The 23493-nt window shown below is 39.5% G+C and overlaps 2 protein-coding genes across 2 annotated transcripts in view; one reads left to right on the plus strand and one right to left on the minus strand.

The window, feature by feature from the left end:
* The window catches only part of GLS (glutaminase), a 77294-nt gene extending 59012 nt beyond the window's left edge, over positions 1–18282 (plus strand). The window contains exons 15-18 of the mRNA XM_081934998.1: positions 12694–12755; positions 14723–14799; positions 14889–14952; positions 18102–18282. Of these exons, the coding sequence (XP_081791124.1) occupies positions 12694–12755; positions 14723–14799; positions 14889–14952; positions 18102–18258 (360 nt within the window). The 3' untranslated portion in view covers positions 18259–18282. The remainder of the gene's footprint in view (positions 1–12693; positions 12756–14722; positions 14800–14888; positions 14953–18101) is intronic.
* A 242-nt stretch (positions 18283–18524) lies between these two features.
* The window catches only part of STAT1 (signal transducer and activator of transcription 1), a 47705-nt gene continuing 42736 nt past the window's right edge, over positions 18525–23493 (minus strand). The window contains exons 23-24 of the mRNA XM_081934997.1: positions 22101–22197; positions 18525–21722 (exon numbers count right to left, since the gene is read on the minus strand). Of these exons, the coding sequence (XP_081791123.1) occupies positions 21699–21722; positions 22101–22197 (121 nt within the window). The 3' untranslated portion in view covers positions 18525–21698. The remainder of the gene's footprint in view (positions 21723–22100; positions 22198–23493) is intronic.

Below are 23493 nucleotides of genomic sequence, written 5' to 3' on the forward strand. Positions count from 1 at the left end.
ATGAACTAATAAAGGGAAACCTCCTTAGATAATTTAAACAGCAGGCAGTGGGACCAGCAGGTGGAAGGGGGGGGGGGTAAGGGAACAGGGACCCTAATTGATAGACAATATTTGTAAGACAAATACATATAATCTTACTATTTATTCATATATATGTGTGCAATGCAGAAAAGATTTTGGCAGCTATGAGAGAGAAAACATTTCTTTGCCTCACATCTAATAATATCACACTAGTGAAATTAAAGGGGTGATGATAAATGTAAATTATTTCTAGATTTTATTGCTATTCATTTCCAGACTTAGAGGTCACCTAAGGTTTTGAAGACTCTGGGTGGGTTGCAAATAAAAAGGATCAGAGATACAATAAAAAAGAATCTGACAAGAAAAATAGTCCACTGCGTCTGTTCAAGAGATATAGTAAACAATGGAAAAAAGCCCACGCCCTCATAACCTACCCTAACACGAGGCCTGGAAGAACAACCAGGTTTTAAACCATTTTCTAAACATCACAAGGATGGGGATTATCAAACATAAATTTACTATGTATTTCTGGACAGATCTGCAAAAACTAATGCTTGTAAAAAAAAATCACAGAGAGATGCTTGGAACTCTCATCTGTTGGGAGGGTGATTTTACCTAAATTGACTTCAAGAACATAAGCATTGATAAAACTATAGACAAAAAATGACATGCTTTCAGAAAGAGATATTTCACTTTATCTCTTCGAGACCATCTGTCAAATGTGAAACAGATAACTTTAAGTGAATAATGGGATTAAGGAAAGGAAGTTACCCAGAGCTATTTCAGGAATCTGAAAAGGAAAGCTCATTCTTATTCTCACGCACTTAATAATAATAATAATAATAAATTTGGATTTATTAGCCGCTCCCTTTCCAGACAGGACTCGGGGCGGCGTACAATGGAGCATATAGAACATAAAACATGTGTACAAACACATAAACATACATATATACAAAGACACACATGCACGGAGGAGGTAACAAATTACATAGACAGTTAAAAATCACCATTAAAATACCCCAATTGTAAGAAACCCAATGTAAAATTAAAATTTAAAATTTAAAAAGACAGTCAGGAGGAGTAAGAAAAATTACGGTTGAGCCAGGCCAGATAATTGAAAGAGGTGGGTCTTCAGCTGTACACGGAAGGAGCGGAGATCGGAAGTAATCCTGATGTCACGGGGGAGGTCATTCCACAGGGCTGGGCCCATCACAGAGAAGGCTCTGCTCCTGGGTGTCGCCCCCCGACACTGTTTGGCGGACGGCACCCGGAGAAGTCCCTCTCTGTGTGAGCGAATTGGTCGTAGGGATGTGTGGGGCAGGATGCGATCCTGCATGTAACTAGGCCCTGTGCCATGAAGCGCTTTAAAGATCATAATCAAAACCTTGAAACGCACTCGGTAGACCACAGGAAGCCAGTGCAGCTCGCGCAGGAGAGGTGTTACAGGGGAGTATCTAGTCCTCCCCATAATCACCTGCGCGGCCGCGTTCTGGACCAACTGTAGTCTCCGAGTGCATCTCAAGGGAAGCCCCATGTAGAGAGCATTGCAGTAGTCCAGGCGAGACGTCACTAGCGCATGGGTGACTGTGCGTAGGGCATCCCGGTCCAATAAGGGGCGCAATTGGCGCATCAGGCGAACCTGATGGAACGCCCCCCTTGCCACGGCTGTTACATGGTCATCCATGGACAGCCGGGCATCTAGGAGGACGCCCAAATTGCGCACCTGTTCCATGGGGGCTAGTTGCACGCCCCCGATGGCCAGAGATGGAAGCAACTGGTTGAACCGGGAGGCCGGAAGCCACAGCCACTCCGTCTTGGAAGGGTTGAGTTTTAGTTGTTCTGATGGTCCTTCCTAGTCGATTAATTACTTAACTGTGTGAGGGCTATGCTATGCTAATTGCTTCTTAAATCGTTTTAAATTATTTTAGCATCTTTGAACCGGTAATCAACTTGTATTTAGTAAAGAGAGAAAGGCATTACAGGTAGCCCTTGCTTAACAACCACATTTGGAACAGGCAATTTCATTGCTAAGTGTGTGACTTGCCATTTTACTGCCAGTTTTTCCATTGACTGCTTGTTGACAGCTGGCTATGAAGAATGCAAATGGTAATCATGTGCTCACAGGACATTCTGAGAATTGCAAATGTCCGCCGGTTGCAAAGCACCCAAATCTCGATAATGTGACTGAAGGTGCTACAATGATAATAAATGTGAGGACCAGTCAAAAAATTAGTTTTTCAGTGCCATTATAAATTTTAACAAGGCAGTTGTTAAGTGAGGATTACCTGTATTTACCTTGGGTAATGAACTAAAGATTTTCTTTTTAAAAATTGCATCCAAGATCCCTGTCCTAGAGAAGTACCACATTTGTCACATCCTTTGTAAGCTAACAGCTTGACTAAAAGACATACATACTTTTGGATAAAGAACAATAATTCCCAAGGAGGGAGGAGGTGTTATGGAAAGAAGCATTGAGTCTAAGCTTTATAGGTTTTAAAGATAATCTGCAGTTTATTTCATCACAAGCAGCTTGATAGGCAACACAGCACTTTTAAGATTATTTGTAATGGGATATCTGAGTTCTTCAAGAGACCATTCTATAACAACTGGGTTTTAAGAAAAGGAGTACATCATATCTATCTGGAACTGGGGCTTCTGAATCTAATTCCAATTTCATCCCCTCCATTATTGACTCCAGATAAGTAGGTATTCAGGGAGGCACATGACCGAGAAATAGACATATTGACAATACCCTGACTAATCTCATGATTTTCTTGTAGAAACTTAAGTACCATTTGAGACAAAATAAAGCTCTGAGGGACAACATCTTAATGCCTGTTTAAAACAAACTCCACCCTGAAAGATAGAAATGGGACCACTCAAAGCAATAGCTCCTCTTATCTTGAAACCTTTCTCAATAGGAAAGCTGTTGAGAAAATCAGAGTTACCAACTCCTCTGTAGATACTCAGACAGACAATCCATCAGGTCAGCCAAGGATACTTCAGTCCTGAAACCCACAAAGTCAGTTTGAAATGGATCAAGATAATCTGCCTTTTCTAGCCCTGCCCATAGCTCACAAGACTAACCCTCTTCTTACTTTACCTAGCCATGGATTTTTAGATGTTTAGACATTGGTTTATCATTTCCTGGCTCTGAAATATCCAATGTAACTGCTATGGAAGAGAACTAACAATTGCCTCAAATATGCCCTCTCTCGATTTCTCTTAGGGAGGGGTTTATGATAGTATGACCCAATACATCTGTAATAAATCCCTGGTAAGAAGCTACAAGTCAGATTAGAGCCCTACAGGACGAGTAATCAAAAGTACGGCTCTGTCCTTACCTCGTCAAATTTGAATCCAGTGCAACTATACAAGAGTTGTGAGGTTAGCCCTTGAATTAACTATTCATTGGTGGCATCCAAACTGACTCGCCAGTCAGTTAGATAACAATCTGTACCAACTCACAGACATAAGGCTCCGGAAGAAAAATACAGAGAAAAATGCTTTATGCTACACATTGTAATGTGAGATTTCCCAAAGTGCTCAATTTTGGGAATACAAGGGTTAATGGGACTATCAGAAGGGTCAATTATTGTCATTGTTATTGGTGGCACTATTAGTTAAACTAGTATTTATTAATACTATAATACTTTCATGTAAATGTTTGGGGGTTTATGAACAATCTGAAACTTTATGAGGGGATTGATAAACTGAAAAAAATTGGGAATCCCTGCTCTAATAACATATACTGTATATTCAAAAATCTTTGTATTGCACTTCAACTAAATGCATGGTAGTTCTTTTTCCATTTGCAATCTTTTTGTAAGCCTTGCTGTTCCAGCTCCTGAAGCTCATGGGGCCATCTTTAACGCAGGTCAGAGAGGATGTTAGAAACAATAGTGTAGCAAATCCTTAAAAAAAATCCTCCACTTTCATTTATCAACCAGGGCAACTTTGCTGTAGCTGTCCTACTTGCACTTCTACCTAGTAATTCACTGGTAAACATTTAATATTTGTCTAACCTCCATAATAGTGAGACTTGTATTTCTAATACATTGAGAAGACCGATGACATAAATACCCTTTTTAACATACTATTTAAATCTGCAGTTATTATTGGAGATGCAACATTGTTTACATTAGCTTTGGCTTTTTTGAGAGCAATGGCAAGCAATGGTTTGGCTTACAGCAGGGGTGTCCAAACTTGGCAACTTTAAGACTTGTGGACTTCAACTCCCAGAATTCCCCTGCCAGCAGAGCTCTGCTGGCTGGGGAATTCTGGGAGTTGAAGTCCACAAGTCTTAAAGTTGCCAAGTTTGGACACCCCTGGCTTACAGGCTATTTGTATTCATTTCTAATTGCTATTTCTGTGGCTGCCCAAACATGTTAGATTCTATGTGCCAAAAAGAATTAATATCAACAACATGGATAGTTAAAACAGTGCAAGATCAGAAGATGTGGAGATATCTGGCCCATAGAATCACGAAGAGTCGGACACGATTGAATGGATAACATCATCATCATGGATAATTAAGACAACCAATAAAGATGGCAAGATTGGGAGATAAAACCACAAAAATACACAAGAACCCATTCAGATTGAATAGTGGACTCTCTTGTTTCCAGGGAACGTTTTCTCAGAAAGCAAACACAGCAATTGTGACAGCTTGTGTAATATGCACAATATATAACCACTTTTGTTGGGTATTTTAAATTGTAAAACATAATTTCTTACTCAGAAAGTCCAAAAGTGAAAATATATTAATATAATGTATTGAAGAATATGTGAGGCTAAAGGCATTCACTGCAATGCAATAATGATATATTATTTAATAGTTGCAATCAGCCATTTGCAAGGCAACATAATGCAAGGTCTAACTTCCAATAGTCAAAGCTCTAGATCGGGTCTGTCCAAATAACAGACCATGGCCTGTCAAGAATCTTTGTGTGGCATATTAGTGCTCTTTAAAAAATAAATCCACTGCTGCCAATCATCAGCACTATCAAGAAGGATCTACTGCCTTGAAAACCTGCCAATTCCTCCAGGCCTCATCATAACACTGCCAGCTCCATCGCTCCTGTAGCAGCACTACATCTGATCAGTACTCCATTCTTTGTGACCCACATTTATTTTTAATTTGTCATTGTGTCCTCTTTTTCCTTTATATGTTGTGAAAGCTTGTTTTAGATGGACAAGAAAAACTGGACAAGGTAGAGAGGAAGTTAAGTGAAAAATGAGAGCTTTTCGAAGAAGACAAATTCATTAGGAAAGCTTAAGAAATTGATTCCAGGAAGAACTTAGTTTCTGCAGCAATCTGCTTCAGCTTCTTTTGATTTTGAAATAGTATGTATGTCCCTTCTGAAATTGAATTTGGTAAATCAGTAAGATGTCAGCCAATAAAAGGGGGAGGGAGAAAATCTTCCTGGACTGGGGGATATTCACACCTGATTGAGAGACTAGGATCCCTTGCTGGATATTAAAATCAAGAATATTTTTCCCACAGTTCCCATGACTCTAGTTATTCCTGGGTGCAGTCATTTTGCATCAATAGTGGCAATTCTCGTTGATACCTTCAAAATTCAACCTGATTTTTTTCCCTTGATGATTCCGAGTATATGTAATGAGGATCACATTAACAATAACAGAATAGCACTGTATCACTATTAATGACCCAGATTTTACTTTGCTGCTTAAACTTCAAAGACCTCTGGAAAAGCCATACTTGGGGGAATAAGCCATTCCAAAGAAGGGCAACGGCCACCAGAAATGGTCACCTGTCACCTCCTTGCCTCCTTCCATTGTATATTCTTCCTGCATAAGACAGGAACTTCTCTAGTCACTTGGATCAAAGTAAGTTTTAAGAGTGACCTGTGCAGAAGTCTCAAGTACTGTAGCCTATTAATTCCTATGATATGATTCCTGAAGTATCTAATAGTAACAGCTTTCATTCTAACTGATGAGGCAGACACACATGAGGATGGAGCTTCTTTACATGAATAAATAGGGGCTCGTCCCTCTAAACCATGCCATCTTAATCCTTTCATCATTAGTAGTTCATCAGTTTTCAAAAGAAGTTTGGAACCAGCAAGAAAAATGTTACCATCTTCTGGCCTTAATAACTAACATTCAAAGAGATTTAGAAATCAAAAGTGCTGCAATCTCATCTTCCTGTCAGATATTCTTGGCTTCCAGAAATTCTGCTCTACTTTCATTAATCTTATTGGACTGAAGGCCAGAAATAGCTCTATAATCTACTGTGGCTGATTTTATTGCAACTGGCTTTCTGTTTTCAAAACTTTATTAAAACCACAGTGAGCTGAATAACCTTTTCTCCTTTTCTGACTGTCAACGCATGGATACAGTAAATGCTAGACAAACTTAATTTCCAACAAATTGTTTTTTTTAAAAAAAACTCTATAGACATTTCCAACAAATTCTGAATGTCTGTTTCCAAAATATTTCCTCCTGAATAGTGCAGCCAGCAATGAGAAATAAAAGTTGCTCCCGTCCCTACACAGCATTTTAAAGTAATATCTAGGCCATTTGTAGGGAAGCTGAGGGGGAGAATCAGACTCACAGCCCTTATTCAGAGTCTCTGAATAGATGTCCTCAGGCCAACAGAATGTCAGAATCCCACCAGACCACTTGAAAGGGCTCGGGGGCCTTTCCTGGTTTAGCATTCATTCAGCTTCCCCAACTAAACAGTCCAGGAATGAAGAGATGGTGTGCGCAAATCCCTGCTTTAGACAGCCCATTGAAACAACGGAGGAAAAAAATAGACCCCAAAAGCCTTTTGGATGAAGTCATTGGTTTTCAATGAACAGACAGCAAAGGTTTTCCTGTTTTGTTCTTCCAATCTTTGTAGCGTTGCAAACAAATCCACGCATGAAGAAGCTGAATGTTAGGCTAGCAAATTCTCTTTTTAGCTACTCTGACTCCAAGCATGGATGAAACTTAATCCAGGTTATTAAATGTACTGGAAGATAAATTATTTCCCTTTAAAAAAAAAAGAAACCCACAGTAGGTATGCATTGCTGATTAAAATCCTGGAATTCTTGGGGATTGCCTTTATTTCACTGTTGGATGGGAGGGACTTAATTACAAATGTGGAATATTCATAGCCAGCCCTTTGATCCAACTCCACAGGAAACTCATTCATCTCAGAAAGGATAGGATCTATTCTTTGCATAGCTGAGTTAATCCCACTTTGAGCTGGATTATGGAAGGCATCTCCTGTTAATAATAGGTGCAAAGTCCTTGAGAGGGCATCAGCTGTTGAAGCATTTTCTACTTTTGGTTGCTTGCTCCCAACGGAGTTTACTTGATAGCTTATGAATTGGGCTGTGGGCTTCATATGCCCCTGAAATCAAGGATGGTTTTGTGAAAGCGATGCCTTTAAAGAAGGCCACTGTTTTAGTTAGAGTCAGTCTCTGTTTCCCCAGTTTTTCCACCTGGGTTTGTACCCCAAAGAGAAAGTTAAGGATGTGTAGCCTACAGCAGCCAAGGATAAGCAAAGTGAGGCTACAGCCTGCTCTCTTGTCCTGCTTGGCTTTAGTTTCCAAAAGAGACTTTTTAGACTTTTTTTTTTTAAAAAAAAGGAAATTTGAGTCTGCAAAACAAAATAGTAATTTAACATTGTATTGGTTTACAAGCTTCAGGGTCAGTGGCTAAGATGCTGAGCTTGTCGATCAGAAAGGTCGGCAGTTCGGCGCTTCGAATCCCAAGTGCTGCCTAATGGAGTAAGCTCCCGTTACTTGTCCCAGCTTCTGCCAACCTAGCAGTTCGAAAGCATGTAAAAATGCAAGTAGAAAAATAGGAACCACCTTTGGTGGGAAGGTAACAGTTCTCCATGCGTCTTCAGCATTTAGTCATGCCGTCCACATGACCACGGAGACATCTTTGGACAGTGCTGGCTCTTCGGATTTGAAACAGATGAGCACTGCCCCCTAGAGTCAGGAACGACTAGCGCATATGTGCGAGGGGAACCTTTACCTGGTTTACAAGAATGCCTCTGGAACCCACAGATGTGGCTCATAAGCATCCATGAAGGGGTCAACAAAGTCAAGAAAGCAGCTGAAACCCCACAACTGAAACCGTGCCTCTTTTTTACATATATTGTGCATGCAGCATATGTTAAACAGGATCAGAACTTTGAGTGCATGGCCATGGCCATCATCTTCATTGTTTGACTGTTCCCTGCAAAACCCTGTTCCCACTTGTGTTGCTGAGGAGCTCCAGAGGAGCTAGTTCTCCTTCTGATAAGTGGTGGTGTGATTCACTACGCTTACATCCCAATTGTTTTGTGAATAGGTAAAGCTGCTCACAGCAGCCATTCGCAGCTACCAGATCCTTTTAGAATTCCCAAAAGTGACCCAACCCAAAACAACAGAATGTGCTTGCTCAATGAATTTAGTAAATTGGGACAAATTATAAATTTTTAGAGAGTGAATGTTCAGGAACAACACACTTTCTTATTAATATTAAATATTTGGCATGGATTAGGATTCCTTTGTATCAAGAAAATTCTAATGAATGCTATGCCAGTCTGTGAGATAAGTATAAATCCCTCTAACCAGACATTTATTTGTTCTGCTTCCCTTCATTTGACAGAGTGATGAAATGGAAAATCTAGTTTCTGTGTTTAATCTGAAATCTAAAGGACTGGAACATTTTCTAAGAGCCAAAGGAGGAATTGGCAAGAAAGCAAAGCAAAGGTTAAATGGCGGAAATGGCAGACATTACATTGTTAGAAAAGTAATTCAGCTTTAAGAAAGACAAATCCATACTAAGGATTTCTTTTTATCTGTGTTGTACAGCTTCAGGTTGGGGCAAAGAAAGGGATAATTCAGTTTTGAACACAACAGGGAAGTGTGTTCTAAAGACATTATGAAGACTAGCCGGCCACATTAGGCATTACAGTCATATCTTGATACTTGACTGCTTTAAAACTCATCAGATTTGCTACTGGACTCATTTTGATGTGTAAACTTTGTCTCAGTACTTGTCATTTGTTTGGTACTCGACAGCCAAGGTAGACACTTGTCAGTGAGAGCTGCCTCATGACTCACTACCCTTTTCGGTGGAAACCAAAGATCATGTATTAAGCCATGTGGTTTGTTTCGTACTTGTCGTTTTTAGTACTCGTCATGTCTCCTGGATCCAATTAACAGAACTGGTTGAGAATTTCTGAGCAGCTTCTTGCAAGAAAGAAACAGGAAAAACTAGTGCTTTCTTGGATCAACGTAGTCTGCCTTATTTATTTAATTCTGTTTATTTAAAATATTTATATTGCCACCTATCTTCTAATCTCCATTATATGGAATCCATATAATGAGTTATAACATCCATTAATTTTTCAAAAAACATCTGTGCAGTAACTATATCATAACAATATTAAGAAGCAATGCTTCAATAACTCAGCTTGTCTCAATTTCTTGTTTTAACATGTTTTCCATATCTTTTTGAACTCTTTTTTCTGTTATTCCCTTGCAAATTTAAGTAGCCTGCCAGGCGATTGTTTTGGTTCTTCTGTGCATGTACAAATTCTGATTTTCAGAGGTAAATGCATTTCTGAGTACCATTTCAGTTGAACTAATTAACATTAATTCTGGGACTAATTTTATCCTGAGTTTTCAAATAATAATATTCAAAACCTGCCTCCTTTTATAGCTTACACACTTACCGTATAGCATTTTTAGTATTGTGGGGTGGTTTGAATTTCTTCATTATGGTTTTGTTCAACATTATTTTATAATGTCCTAGATGAGATGATTCCTATAAGATTCGTGTTTCATAGAAACTTCAACTTTTTATAGCTTCTGTTTTCTGAGCAATGTAAGTAAAGAAACTACTAGGTTGCTATTCCAGAAGGTTAGAAAAGGTTGAAATTCTGGGCCAAGATTATTTTAATTAACTCACTCTCTGGGAAACACTAAACCTTTGTGAATGTAGTGTTATCTCATCTGCCTCTACTAATTTCTCCTTGACTTTGGGTATCTAAGGAAAAATGGACAAGGGCTGTTTTATCTCTTATCTGCCCATGCAAATAAATAAGCCACATTTTGAATCATGTTTACAAATATATCCCATTTTGGTAGTGACTGTAATTTCCCACATCCTTGGATTTCATTCATGGTTGCAAATTCTTCAATACATGAGGTATAAGACAAAGAACTGAGCTGTTTAGGAGCTACAAATTGTTTATGATAGGCACTGATTGCAGGCCGCAACAACTGGCAATTTGGCAGCAATACATGTAGCATTTTGCAGAAATGCCAGAAAAAAGACCAGCTCCAAAACCAACTCATTAGAAGGAAGTCTAGGACAGAATTCTTTCCAGCCTCTCTTGTCTCCACATTGGGGTAGATAGGCAAATAGATGTCCCAAAGGTGCTTATTCAACAGGCAACTGGACTTTCTTGTTTTCCTTTGAAGACATTTCGCTTCTCATCCAAGAAACTTCTTCAGCTGAACAAGCTTCTTTGATAAGAAGTGAAACATCTTCAAAGAAAAAACAGTTTCCTTCTTGAAAAAGCACTTTTGGGACAACCATGATTTGGATGACTGAGAATCTCCATAGACAGTTAAGCAAATAGATATCATTTATTTGCATAATCATGATGTTCATGGAAAATGTTGGAGTTTCTCCGACAACCACAGTAGACTCTATTAGATATATAATAATGGAGGTGAGCTCAATCACAGAAAAAATGGCCTTTTTCATTCTCAAACTCCTCCTCTCAGTCTAGATGGCTTCATGTCTCTTTGTATATGGAGAAGGGGGCTGTCCCTTTGTGCAAAAGAGAAGCAGAGAGTGATCTGGCATGAAGGACAAGGCTTCACAATAGGGAAGGAGAGAAATCAGGAGAGCATGAGTTCTAGTCCCACCTTTGATATGAGAGCCAACTTTGGGCCTGTCATTCTCTGTCAACCCAATCCACCTCACAGGGTTGTTGTGAGAAAAATCGAGGGAGGAGGATTGGGTATGTTCATTTCCTTGAGTTATTTTTTAAAAGGACCTAGTTACTTGCGGGATCGCATCCTCCCACATACATCCCTGCGGCCAATCCGCTCTCACAGGGAGGGGCTTCTCCAGGTGCCGTCCACTAGGCAATGCCAGCGGGCGGCGCCAAGGAGTAGGGCCTTCTCTGTGATGGGCCCAACCCTCTGGGATGACCTCCCCCCCGATATCAGAACCACCACAGACTTCCGCTCCTTCCGACAAAAATTGAAGACTCACCTGTTTCGATTAGCTGGCCTGGCATAATTATAATTGTGACAACTGTTACCTCCTGGAAACATATTCTTACCTGGTTATTTATAGGGTACGGTTTTAAATTTAACTGATTTTAGGGTTTTTGAACCATATTTATATTCTTCCGTACAGTTCTTTTAAATTTTTAACCTCCTCCTTATGTGTATTTATATCTGTATTTATATTTGTATTTAATACTTGTTATTTGTTGTGTGGACTGTACACCGCCCCGAGTCCTTTTTGGGAGAGGGGGCGGTCTAGAAATGTGAAGAAAATAAAATAAATAAAAAATAAAGTGAGAGAAAAAAACACAAATAAACCAGATTTTTCTGACCTCACAAAGAAATTCTACAAGACCATTTTTCCAACCTTGATACTGCATAGGACTTTTAAATCTCTCACCTGGAGCAAAGGTCTCAACTGATTTTCATAAGCTTATACAAGCTCTCAGACAAGTTAATGAACTCTCACAAGATCATTTAAAGATATTTGGTGATTCAGCATGTGATTTTCTTTTTTTAATGCCCAGGCCATTGCTGGATGTTATCTAGGAACAGGAGTAGTTGCTGACGGTGGGGAACTCTACTTGCATAAAATATTTTATTTTGTGAAAGGAATAATATTGTCATAATTTAGACCATAAAATTGTTTTGAAGCACAAAATGGCCAAAGTTAAGTAGATCAGTTGTCATCGTAAAAAACCAACAACTATAGACCTAAAGTTTACATCCAGTCCCAGAAACAATTTGCATTTGAAGAGTGAATTATCTCTTGGCTTTTGTTTTTTCATATTTATGGGAAGGTAGAAGTGAACAAAAGATGACTACTTTGTATAATTTATACATAGCTCTGTATCTGAAATGCTCTTTACCTAATCAGATGGAATTATGACAAAGTTCATCTACATCAGGCATTTCCCACTTATAGCCTGTGGGCTGCATGAGGCCCTGGACAGCTAGTAATGTGGCCCCACAAGATCATAAACTTTTAATACCATTATGTGATTTATATGCATTAATGGAAGTGTTAATTTTATATGTGGCCCAGGACAATTCCTCTTCACTCAGTGAAGCCCAGGTAAGCCAAAAGGATGGATGCCCATGATCTATGTATATGCAAGGAGGTCTTTTGAGACATATCACTTTCCGAAACACCGTAGTAGAATATGTATAATTCCCAGTCAGGTTGGCAGAACGGTTTTAGGTATAACAATGGTTATATTATACCTCCTTTCAACCCCCCCCCCCCAAAAGGCTGCCCCAAATCAGAAGCCTCTGTAACAAATAGAATGACAGTAAAATGACACTCCTTTTAATGTAAGCATGTAAGCCACAAACTTTTGGGAATGACATTATCACCCACACATTTTCCCCCTATGCCAATAACTTCGTAAATATTTTCTTTTCTTTCTTTCAGGTGAAGTCTGTCATAAATCTTTTGTTCGCTGCATACACAGGAGACGTGTCTGCCCTTAGAAGGTAAAATTGATCTTAGAAGGAAATGTTTGCTTGAGACGGTTACACTTTAAAAGAAACGTGTGTCTGTTGTAATTCTGTGTGTATGTATCAGTCTTTCTCAATTCATACATGCATGTGCATTTGTCAAAATAAATATGGGATCAAAAGGACCTTCCCCCCCCCCCCCAGAATTAAAGCAAAAAAAATATTCTGATTCACTAAAGTAGAGAATCCTTTCTTCCCATGGAGAAGATTAATCCAAACAATTGGTCAGAACAAATAGGACAAACTTTATTTTATCCCAGTTCCCTTGCAGAAGAGAGTTGATTTCTTAACATGCCTATGTATCTCCCCTGCTCCTCCAAAGTTTTCCTCCATTGTGAAAACAGAAAGACTCCCCAAGTCAAGCTTGACTACTGCTAACAGCGACACACACAAACACACACACACACCCCTAATTGTGGGGCATTTTAATTTCTTTCCCAATCTACTACCTGGCTCAAATTGCCTAGAGCTTTTCCATTCAAGTGCTGTCTGGATTTGATCTGCCTTGCTTTGGAGGAATCCTGTCAGCCTTAGTCTAGACAGAAAGCACAACCAGATGAACTAATTTTACTTTATTGCAAGGTTACATTAACAGAATCCTGCGAGTCTCAAAATACATCCCTCTCTCCCAGCCCTAGCCCCATTTTTACAGCCCAAGAAACTCTTCTCAGATGTTTGCCATGCCCACATTCCTTTTGCATGCTAAACTGCTTCTTCTCTGGCCATACTCTGGTTGTGGCTCTTCCCCCTGTCTCCTAAGGTCATTCCCACATATTATCTCAAACCTGCCAAGCAGACGTGGTTTTCTACCAGTTTGGACTGGTTCGCCCAACCTGGTAGCGGAAATTGTGGGTGGGCTTGCCCACCCGTCCTGGCTCCATTTTGTCCTGTTTAGGGACATTTTTTTTTAGCAAAGTGCATGCATGGAAGGCTGGGCACATGTGTGGACATTTGCAAACTGGTAGGGAAGGTAAGTGAGAACCAAACCCACTGCAAAGGTAATTTAAGTATTACTACCTGCTGTCCATAGACTGCTTGTCTAGTGGGGAAATCAGTTCAAAATATATGTCAAGTGCTCTCAAAGCTGGAGGTGGGAAATGAGACATTTGAGGAGCAGAACAGTCAGATCAGAGGAAAATCTAACGAAATGGGCCATAGTAAAAACGATGTGGTTGTTCTGCATGTATTTTAGCACCTTAGTTGATCAGGCTGCCTCTGTATTATCCCAGTGATTGAAATAAAATTGATTGCTTGGTTGCTCTGGAATGCTTGGAAACTTACTATGAACTCGGTCTGCCTAAGGCCCTCAGATTTTGCTGAGTTCCAAATAGAGTAAATGCCTGTAAGCTGTCTTTCTATATATGGCTGTCTGATGGCTGGATAAGCCATTATTAGTTAAAGAAAAAGAGGATTTGATAGCAAAAGGAGACGTTGAAAAAAGGAGAATTTGTAGATAGGTGATAGACACAATGGGCCGGGGAAAGAAAGCATAAGAGAGAACTGCACTGACGAACTAAAATTAATTCAGTGCTTGATTCAGTTTTTCCATTTTTCTCTATTCCAGCTTAAACATAGTTAAGCATAATTCTAATTCTGGAGTTCTAGCATAACGTAAGAGTGAAGATGACTTCCAATTTTAATCAGGACTGAATAATAGTCCAAATATTGTGACCGAGGACCATGCTACAATGCATGTCCCACCATGGGGCCAGAGAAAACAGATTTCCTTGGCATCCTGTGGTCCCCATGCCCACCTGGCATTTTTGGTTTGGTTGCTGTCTCTGACAATGTGGCAATTCTTTTCCAATGGGCAAGCGCTCCATCTCATGGCAACCAGCTTTAAACAATCCTGATGTGTCATTGGGTCAAATGTTTAGGGGCAGCTGATAGTTTAGCTCTATGTTATTTGTGATCAGATTCTTCTCCTTCCATTTTTTTTTCAGATTTGCCTTGTCGGGTATGGATATGGAACAGAGAGACTATGATTCTCGAACAGCATTGCATGTAGCAGCTGCAGAAGGTTGGGACCATGAATATCTAAACTAGCTATTACATTTGGTACGGGGAATATAGTGAATTGATGCACTTATATCTCTTTTTGTATTTTAGGTCATGTAGAGGTAGTTAAATTTTTGCTGGAAGCTTGCAAAGTGAATCCTTTCCCCAAAGACAGGTGAGCATCTGCATGAAAAGTATAGTAGATAATTTTTTACGGTAATTTTGTTAAAGTGATGCATGCTAGCACTGGCTTCGTAAGCAGCATGCTCCAAGAAATTCATACCCTAAGAATCTGCTATTTTTCACAAAGTGTAATGAAACTTCTGCCCCTTTAAGTTAGCCATCAATTAAATCTCCTGGGTCAAGTTGTGGAAATGGAGTAAGCCTCGGGCTTCTTTGCAGAGCAAAACATAGAGTCCTTTGGATGGGAGATGTCAAGCGAACTAAGCAACTGTAAAGTATATGTGGGCCTGTGTTGACTCCGGTCAGCTGCCTGGATAAGTCTCTGCAGTTTTCTTAGCAAGATCTCTGAAGTGGTTTGTCATTGCCCTGTTCCTAGGGCTGAGTGAGAGTGACTGGCCCAGAGTCCCCCAGATAATGTAGTAGATCTTAAATAAACATGCTCCAGAATATTATTTTGTCAGCATGCATGCCTCTCCTTGCAAATTAACACAGTTACCCCGTTTTTATTGAGTACAGGAGGCAAGTCTTAACCGCCTGAGTGCACTGGATTTAAGTTCATCTAAATGAAACACTGAGTTGGAATGCCCCACAGTTAACATTCCTGAGATGTGTATGTGTACTTACACCATTCTTGGTTTACAAAAATTAATCATTAGCTTTCATTTGAATTTCTCCTTTAGTTTTACGGCTTTTCAAGACTGCTGCAGACGGAACAGTCTCGTCTAGCATCAATTCATTTAGCAAATCAGAGTTAAAATAAACAAACCTGGAGACCTTAGAATTGGGTCATATTAAGTGATATTAAGACTTCTATTGGTGATAGAACACCACCTTGGAACAAAAATTAATCGGTAGTGGGAACTGGGCAGTGGGATGTTCAAGCCTGGTGAAGTTCACTTTTTCCCTCCTCTCTCTCTCTCTATTTAGCACACGAGCTATTTCTTAAATGCCTACTTCCAAATTATATATCATAGTTTTCCTAGAAAGGCAAGGTATTTTAAGAAGCTTCCATTTTAAGCTCAGTTGCCATTTACTGTTTAAGAATATTCTTCTTGTCCCTATTCCAAACAAAAAAAAAAATACAAATTATGAATAAATTAAAAGGAGGTACTTTTTTTGTTTTGCAAAGATAGTGAATGCCAGTTCAGATATATTCTAAGACTAGTAATTCTGGGCAATTGTCTTCGTCAAGCCAACCAGCCTAGGTTTTTGGATAGGATGACAATCATTAAGCTATCCCAAATAATGTCTGGAGCCAGTTTGGTGTAGTGGTGTAGGCTAGAAACTGGGAGACTGTGAGCTCCGGTCCTGCCTTAAGCACAAGGCCAGCTGGGTGATTTTGGGCCAGTTGTTCTCGTTCAATCCTAGGAAAGCAGGCGATGACAAACCATTCCTGAAAATCTTTGCTAAGAAAACTGCCGGGACTTGCCCAGGCAATTGCCAGGAGTTGACAATAATTCGAAGCTACAAAATCAATTAATAATAATACCCCAGATTTAATGTTGGCAAGAAATATTTTTTAAAAATCTAGATAGAGGATGTTGCAGTACCAAATGACAGCAAAAGAGAAGAGAAAGAACTGGAGAAAATCCCAACGTACAAAAACTTGCAAATACCGGTACAATGACTATGACAAAAGAAAGCAAAGATAGTACTAAAAGTAATGGACATCTTGGGGGCAATTCCATATCATCTGAAGCACCACTTGAACACTATTGGCACTGACAAAATGCCCACCAGTCCATTGCAAAATCAGCTTTACCATCCTTGTGATCATACTTTTATCCCATGTTTTGGGGGAGGATTTGATAGGTGGATAAAAATGCCAAATCCAGTCTAAACCTATGGTAGTGTTATCTGGCTTTGTCAAATGACAGGCAACATTGTTGATTTGCTTCATTGTCCAGGAGAGGAAGACAATGATTTAGTTATAGAAAGGCAATATGGGTTGGGTAATAAATCTTTTAGAATAGGCTGTCCTCAAAATCAAAATCAGATAGTTTTTTTGGCTGCTGTGGGGCTTTTTGATTCACAGTCAATGATATCATTGAAACCCCGATAGATATCGGGGGTAGAGAAATGATCTGAGTAATTGCTCCTGCTTGCTAAGTCAAATGGGTTATTTGATTTTCCAAGAGATCGAGACCATAAAGCACCAAGACCAAATAATAGACAGTAGAATAAGATTCAGAGGAATCCAGTCATGCAACAAACAAAGCTCATGTTAAAGCCCGTGCTTTGTCTTTAGGGAAGAAAAAAGTTGTTCTTTGCTGTTACCATTGTATCCATTAATCATCCCATTGTAAGAAGTCACTTACATCAAAGGCCTAATAAAGCTTAAGAAGACATTGCAGTTGGCTTCAAAATTGCATTTGCTAAAGCCCGAGATAAAATTGTTCCAGTTTACTTCAACCTGTTTGGTAATAGCAATAGCTCTTAGACTTATCTACCGCTTCACAGTGCGGTTTGCAGAGTCAGCCTATTGCCCCCAACAATCTGGCTCATTTTACTGACCTAGAATGGATGGAAGGCTGAGTCAACTTTCAGCCAGTCAGAATCGAACTGCCGGCAGTCAGCAGAAGTAGCCTGCAGTACTGCATTCTAACCACTGCACCACTACAGTAATAGCGGTTCTTACGGTACACCTATGATGTTTGCTTGTCCTTCCATCACATTAAAATAGGACTTGACATGTGTTCCTTCAGACTGAAGATGAAGAGAGGATACTTGGTAGTAGCACAAAACAAATTAAATATGATTTACCCTGATTAAGCTACCCAAGACTGGACTGGCCAAGTGAGTACAGAGTGTTTCATTGAAGGAAGGAGCTGAATCATCAGATTTTAAGAGATCTACTGTACAGAAGCCCATAAAACAGCGTTAACTTCCAGTCAGTCCCTAATATGTAGGGAGACAAGCTCAGCTAAAACTCCATTTTGCAGAGCCAGATGGGCACCCACTTTTCAGGGAGGGGGTTTCTCTACAGGCAGCATTCATTTTAGAAGCTAAACAGAGAGAGGTGTCTTCATTAGAAGGGGAGGATAGAAATCTTTGTATAAATACATCACCGTGTTAATTTAGAGCCTGTTAGAGATTGAGATGCCTTTAACATACCTACCACCTCGTTACATTTTCTTCCAGATGGAACAATACACCTATGGATGAAGCTTTACACTTTGGACATCATGACGTATTCAAAATTCTTCAAGAATATCAAGTTCAATATACCCCTCCAGACAACTCTAGTAATGGAAAAGAAAATCAAACTGTACAGAAAAACCTGGATGGCTTACTATAACACTCTTCTGACTGAGATTCAAAGTTAATTGATCTATTTAATTGTGGAAAATGATTATGAAGAGTGAGAGTGTTTCTGTTGGATAGTGATGTATATTTTCCAGAGTACTGCTTTGTTCCAATGTTACAGCAGCTTTTTTGGTGCACACAAAAGACAACAGTTTCTTTTTCAGAAAAAATAACAACTATTCATAATGTGAGCAATATTACCTTGTGCTACGTGCAAGTGATAGAAATTATTGTTGGCTATACGCACAGGGTTATTGGGGGGGCGGGGGCAGGGAAGGGATATCTCCATGAAGCTTTACTCCATGGTCATATTCATGAAGCACTCAAAATGTTTCCCCACCATACCTGCTTACATCATGTAATTTCTTACATATGGATTGACGGATGCTGCCTAGGCTTAACTCTTGTTCCAAGTGTTTTTATCAGGGAATCTCTTCCAAGGTTTATTTGACCAAACAATGTAGGAGAATGTAAGGCAAGAATGCTGTAGACTCTTTGTCCTGCTTCCCATCCCACCACCCTCCCTCATTCAACTGGTTGAAAGTTTTCCCCATGGTGAACTGTGACCTATGGCAAAACATTGTGATCACACCGCATTTGGTTTGGTCTTAACCTGTATGTATACATGCTAAGCTGGATGTTGCTTTGTGAACATATGCTAAAATTCATTTATGCTAAGACGATTTTTCAAATGGGAATTCACCTTTTAAGTAGATGGCATCTTAAGGTCATTTTGTGTGTGTGTGTGTGTGTGTGCCTTGTGCCCTACTATTTCATTCACGACACCCTCCTTCGCATTTGTCCTTTCAGTTAAAAGTTTGGCCATATTGACCCTGTTGGATTAACCTTCTCTTGAAAGTTCATTTGCAGCTGACCAGTTTTTCGCTAGAGCAGAACATTGGCCAACCCTCATATCCCAGATGCCATTATGGAAAACTCATTAATTCATACCTCCTGTGGCCAAGCACATAAATAGTTATTTTTTTAAAAATGTTATCTATATTGTGCAAGTAGGGAATGTTGCTCCAGACACACAGCCCCATTGTAAAGTGCTAGAATGTATGTTGACCAGTCAACGTTTTAGTACTTTGTATTTTACTTTATTATTTTTGATTTAAAACCAAATAAAAATGGTGAAGAAAATAACCAACGCATAAAAAATGGCCATATTACCCAGCAGCTTATTTTTCCCTTAGCCATTACAAAAAAAACCACACACACACAACCCAATCCTTACTTAGCACCTACCAATCTCTTGCAACTATAGTATAGCTTCTCCTTCTTAGGATTTGTATTTCATAAGTCATTGTAGCTCCTGGAGTTAGTTTATGTATATGTATATTTACATTATCTTCAGTTCAGTTCTGCTGTTGCCTTTCATGGTTTCATTCCAAAAATAATGCAACAGTGAATTTTAAATATTTTATTTATTACATCTACAAGTAAGCTTTATTTGTACCTTAGTACTACAGTCATCTTATTCTACTATTTATCTCATTTGTGTGTGCGTGTGTGTTTGTGTTGCAGTGGACTGGCACCATTTTTAGCTTCAGGGCAGGATTATCAGTGTCTTTACTGACCTGATGAGCAATTGTGACTGATTTGGCTTGACATTTGGCTTTATTATAGGGAATAAACCAAGATGAATGTATTCTTTGCTTGTCACCATTTTCCCATGACTTAAACTTGAGTGTAACCATTCTGAAGGTAAGATTTATTTTCAGGATTACAAATCCAAATGCGTTGCATTTTAAAATAATAAATAGGCCAAATAAAATAAAGTTAAATAAATAAAGATAGAAAGCTTGGATTTTTTCCCCACATCTAATCTGCATTCTGTGAAAGCATACGGTGTTGTAAGGTTGTCAATTGTGGCACCATTGCCCTAAAACTTAGTTAAGTCTACCCTTTTGTTCTTAATATATACGTGGGCAATATTTGTTTTTCTAAAGAAGCATTTGGTAAATATGGAAGTTACGTACACCGTGTTGCTGTTAATGGGACCAGCATGAAAAAAGTCCATAGAAGACTGCAATATGCCCTTTATTAATTACTTAATAATACCTATGATCATTACAGGCAACATGACACAAAATATAGCATCTTGAATTTCCTAGCACTCTGATAACATTTGTGTGAAGTACCTTCTTTCCTTCAATAACAAAGACCACATTACACACAATTTAATACTATAACAAACACCAGCGGTGTTTACTCGGATTGCTTTTGCCAATTTCTGTAAAAAGCATGGGAAGCAGCTGCTGGGGTGCCTAGACTACGAAAAATATGTTAAGCCTACCAGTTCTGACCTGTTCGATATGTGATTAAAATGATCTGAAGAGGCCAAAAAGATTCAGCGACACTTCGCTTCAGGATTTATGTTACCTCTAAGGAACAGGTAATTACTCTGGTCAGAACTTGCCTTTAAAATCATAATTATTTTTGTGCATGTGAGAACCCTTATTCTCTTACCCCTATTCTCTGCACAAGTAGGGCTTTCTGTGCAGTTTCAGAGATTTTAAGAGTTGCTTTTCTCTTTCAATATTTCTTGGGAGCTAGTAACTTGACCAGCAGTCTTTCTCCTGAGATCACCGATTACAGTGAGCCAGCACCATCTTATGATCTGACAAAAGAAGTGCATGTGTAAGCTGGAATTAATTGCAGTGTTTGAGAGTTACTGTTTAAAAGGAATGTTAACTTAGATTTTAATATTTGAGAAGAACAGGGACAGAAGGTTGAAATTATTACAGTCTTACAGAAATTAATTCATTTTTACCTTTTATCCATCAGAAGGGCAGCAGAAGTTGTTGGAGCGTACTGACTAACTAGACTAGGGGGAGGGCCCCGCAACCCCTAAAAATTGAGTGGTGTAGCAGCAGAAGTGGGTTGCTCCCGGTTCAGCCCAGATCAGGCGAACTGGTAGTGGCACCGACGGGAGGCTCCGCCCACCTGCCCAGACGCTTCTGCGCATTCACAGAAGCGTTGCGCGTGCGAGCACAAGCATAAGCCCAAGCGAACCCGTAGTGCCGGGATTTGTCGACCTCTGTGTGGCAGCAATAACTACCAAGCATCTACCCCAAGATAAAAAGATAATCCTAGATTGTTCGGACTCAGAGGCTCTTCTAGAGGAATTGGAGACCCGTACCTTTTCACACATGGGTCCAATTGAACCTAAGCAAAATTATATATAAAAGCTGAAAATATTGTTGAAGACAACACCATGAAAACAGCTATGTACAAGATTACTAGATAAATATTTTTAGTAGCAAGTAAGCATTTCTGAAGGTTCAAGCCACTTTTGCTATACCAGAGTATACAACAGAACAAGATATAGAGCCCCTTAAGAGACTAAGTGATGAGATTCTACGGGTTCTAGGAACTGCAGGTAAAGAGGACATGCTCGGATTTTATGCCAGCTGGCCTAGCCAGGGTTCACGGTGTACATTCTGTACACATCTGTAAGAGAGAAAACATAGATGAGCTACCAGATTAAAAAATCATCACCACTCCATGCAATCAGCGTTGCAGGCAAGATACAAGCTTTCAGGAAAACTTAGATCACAAGTGCACTTAACACACAAGCTGGGCTGTTGTAACTTTGACTTCAGGTGGAAGGTCCAAACTGGCAGGAAGAGATAGAGGGCTGAAACAAAGTACCTGCAGAATTCATCAATTGCCTTGTGTCAAGGAGGACGTACCTACATCACAGACGGTACTATTTATCAAGGATAGCTATAGTGCTTATGCATCTCTTGGTTGGAGATGACAGACCTGTTACAAAAGCAGCTTAATGCATTGTTAGACCATAAAGCAACCCAATTGTCATTTACTCACCATAATTTCTGCAGAGGTTACCTCTTGCACTACTTGATCAAATTCTTCTGGGGACATAGGCAGAAGGGCTTCGGGGCCAGGCAGTCTGGAAGGGTGACTGAAGGATAGCAAAGGACAAAAACAATTAGTTTCTAATGAATTGGGACATGACACACCAATTGTCTCCACATCCCTATTTCTAGGCTTAGCCTGCGGATAACCATCACGATCGCCTACAAACCATTCTCATTTCAATCAGAGGCTTCTTGCCACACCGAAACACAAATGACTTGCTTTGAGCCAGCAGCCTATTCAGCCTGTTAGTCGACATCAGCCCAGGTTTATACTGAAATCTATTAAATGTCTATTAATAGATGGTTTTTTCCTTCACTGTCACATAGCAAAAGGCTCCTTTTTTCTAAAACATTGCCGACTGTAGATTCTTCATACAACCCCTTCCCAAATTGAAAAACTAATCCTTGTTCTCTAAACCAGTTAAAATCATATGCAAATTTGATAGATTAAATTTCCTTTTGGTTTTCCTGGCAGATTCAGAACAGGTGGAATTTAAGGAACATTCTTAATTGAAATCTTTCTGCCCACCTACAGCCAACAAGGTCATCCAAGACCTGTAAAGAGCTATCTTTCTTCTTCCACTCCCCAAATCCATACGATGCACATGATTTCCTGTACAGGTAGTCCTCGACTTAACAGTTTATTTAGTGGCCGTTCAAAGTTACAATGGCACAGAAAAACGTGACTTCAGACCATTTTTCACACTTATGACCATTGTAGTGTCCCGGGGATCCCTTTTGCAAACATCTGACAAGCAAAGTCAATGGGGAAGCCAGATTCACTTAACAACTATGTTATTGACTTAACAACTGCAGTGATTCACTTCTAACAAATGTGGCAAGGAAGGTCGGGAAATGGGGCAAAACTCAATTTAACACATTTCTCACTTAGCTACAGAAAGTTTCAGCTCAATTGTGGCCTTAAGTTGAGGACTACCTGTATACTAGTCAGATTTATTTGCAGGCCAATCGTTTTAAGGATTTTTTACAATAGAAAACCAGCTTACAATATTATGATCATTACATACAAACTGGACAAAGTACAAATGCGTACGCATTGTACATAAGCCCTGTCCAAACATTTAGCATCTAATTTAGGGAAGGGTTTAAAAATATTTGCAGGAAGGGAGTTGTTTTATTTGGTTGCTGTGAAGAGGACATTGCAAAAAGCCAGGGATGATGCAGCATAGAAGAAACATACAGCCAACAATTGAATTGAGGGGGAAACGAAAGAGACTTGACATGGGAGACTAGCATGTAGCAGTCAAGCACGAGTAGAAAGTAGAAAGGAAGGCTATGTGAAAGCAACCAGCCAGCCTCTTCACTGTGGATGCTCTGCT

The sequence above is a fragment of the Natrix helvetica genome (genome assembly GCF_964273705.1).
Source record: "Natrix helvetica genome assembly, chromosome: 1".
NCBI lineage: Eukaryota > Metazoa > Chordata > Lepidosauria > Squamata > Natricidae > Natrix > Natrix helvetica.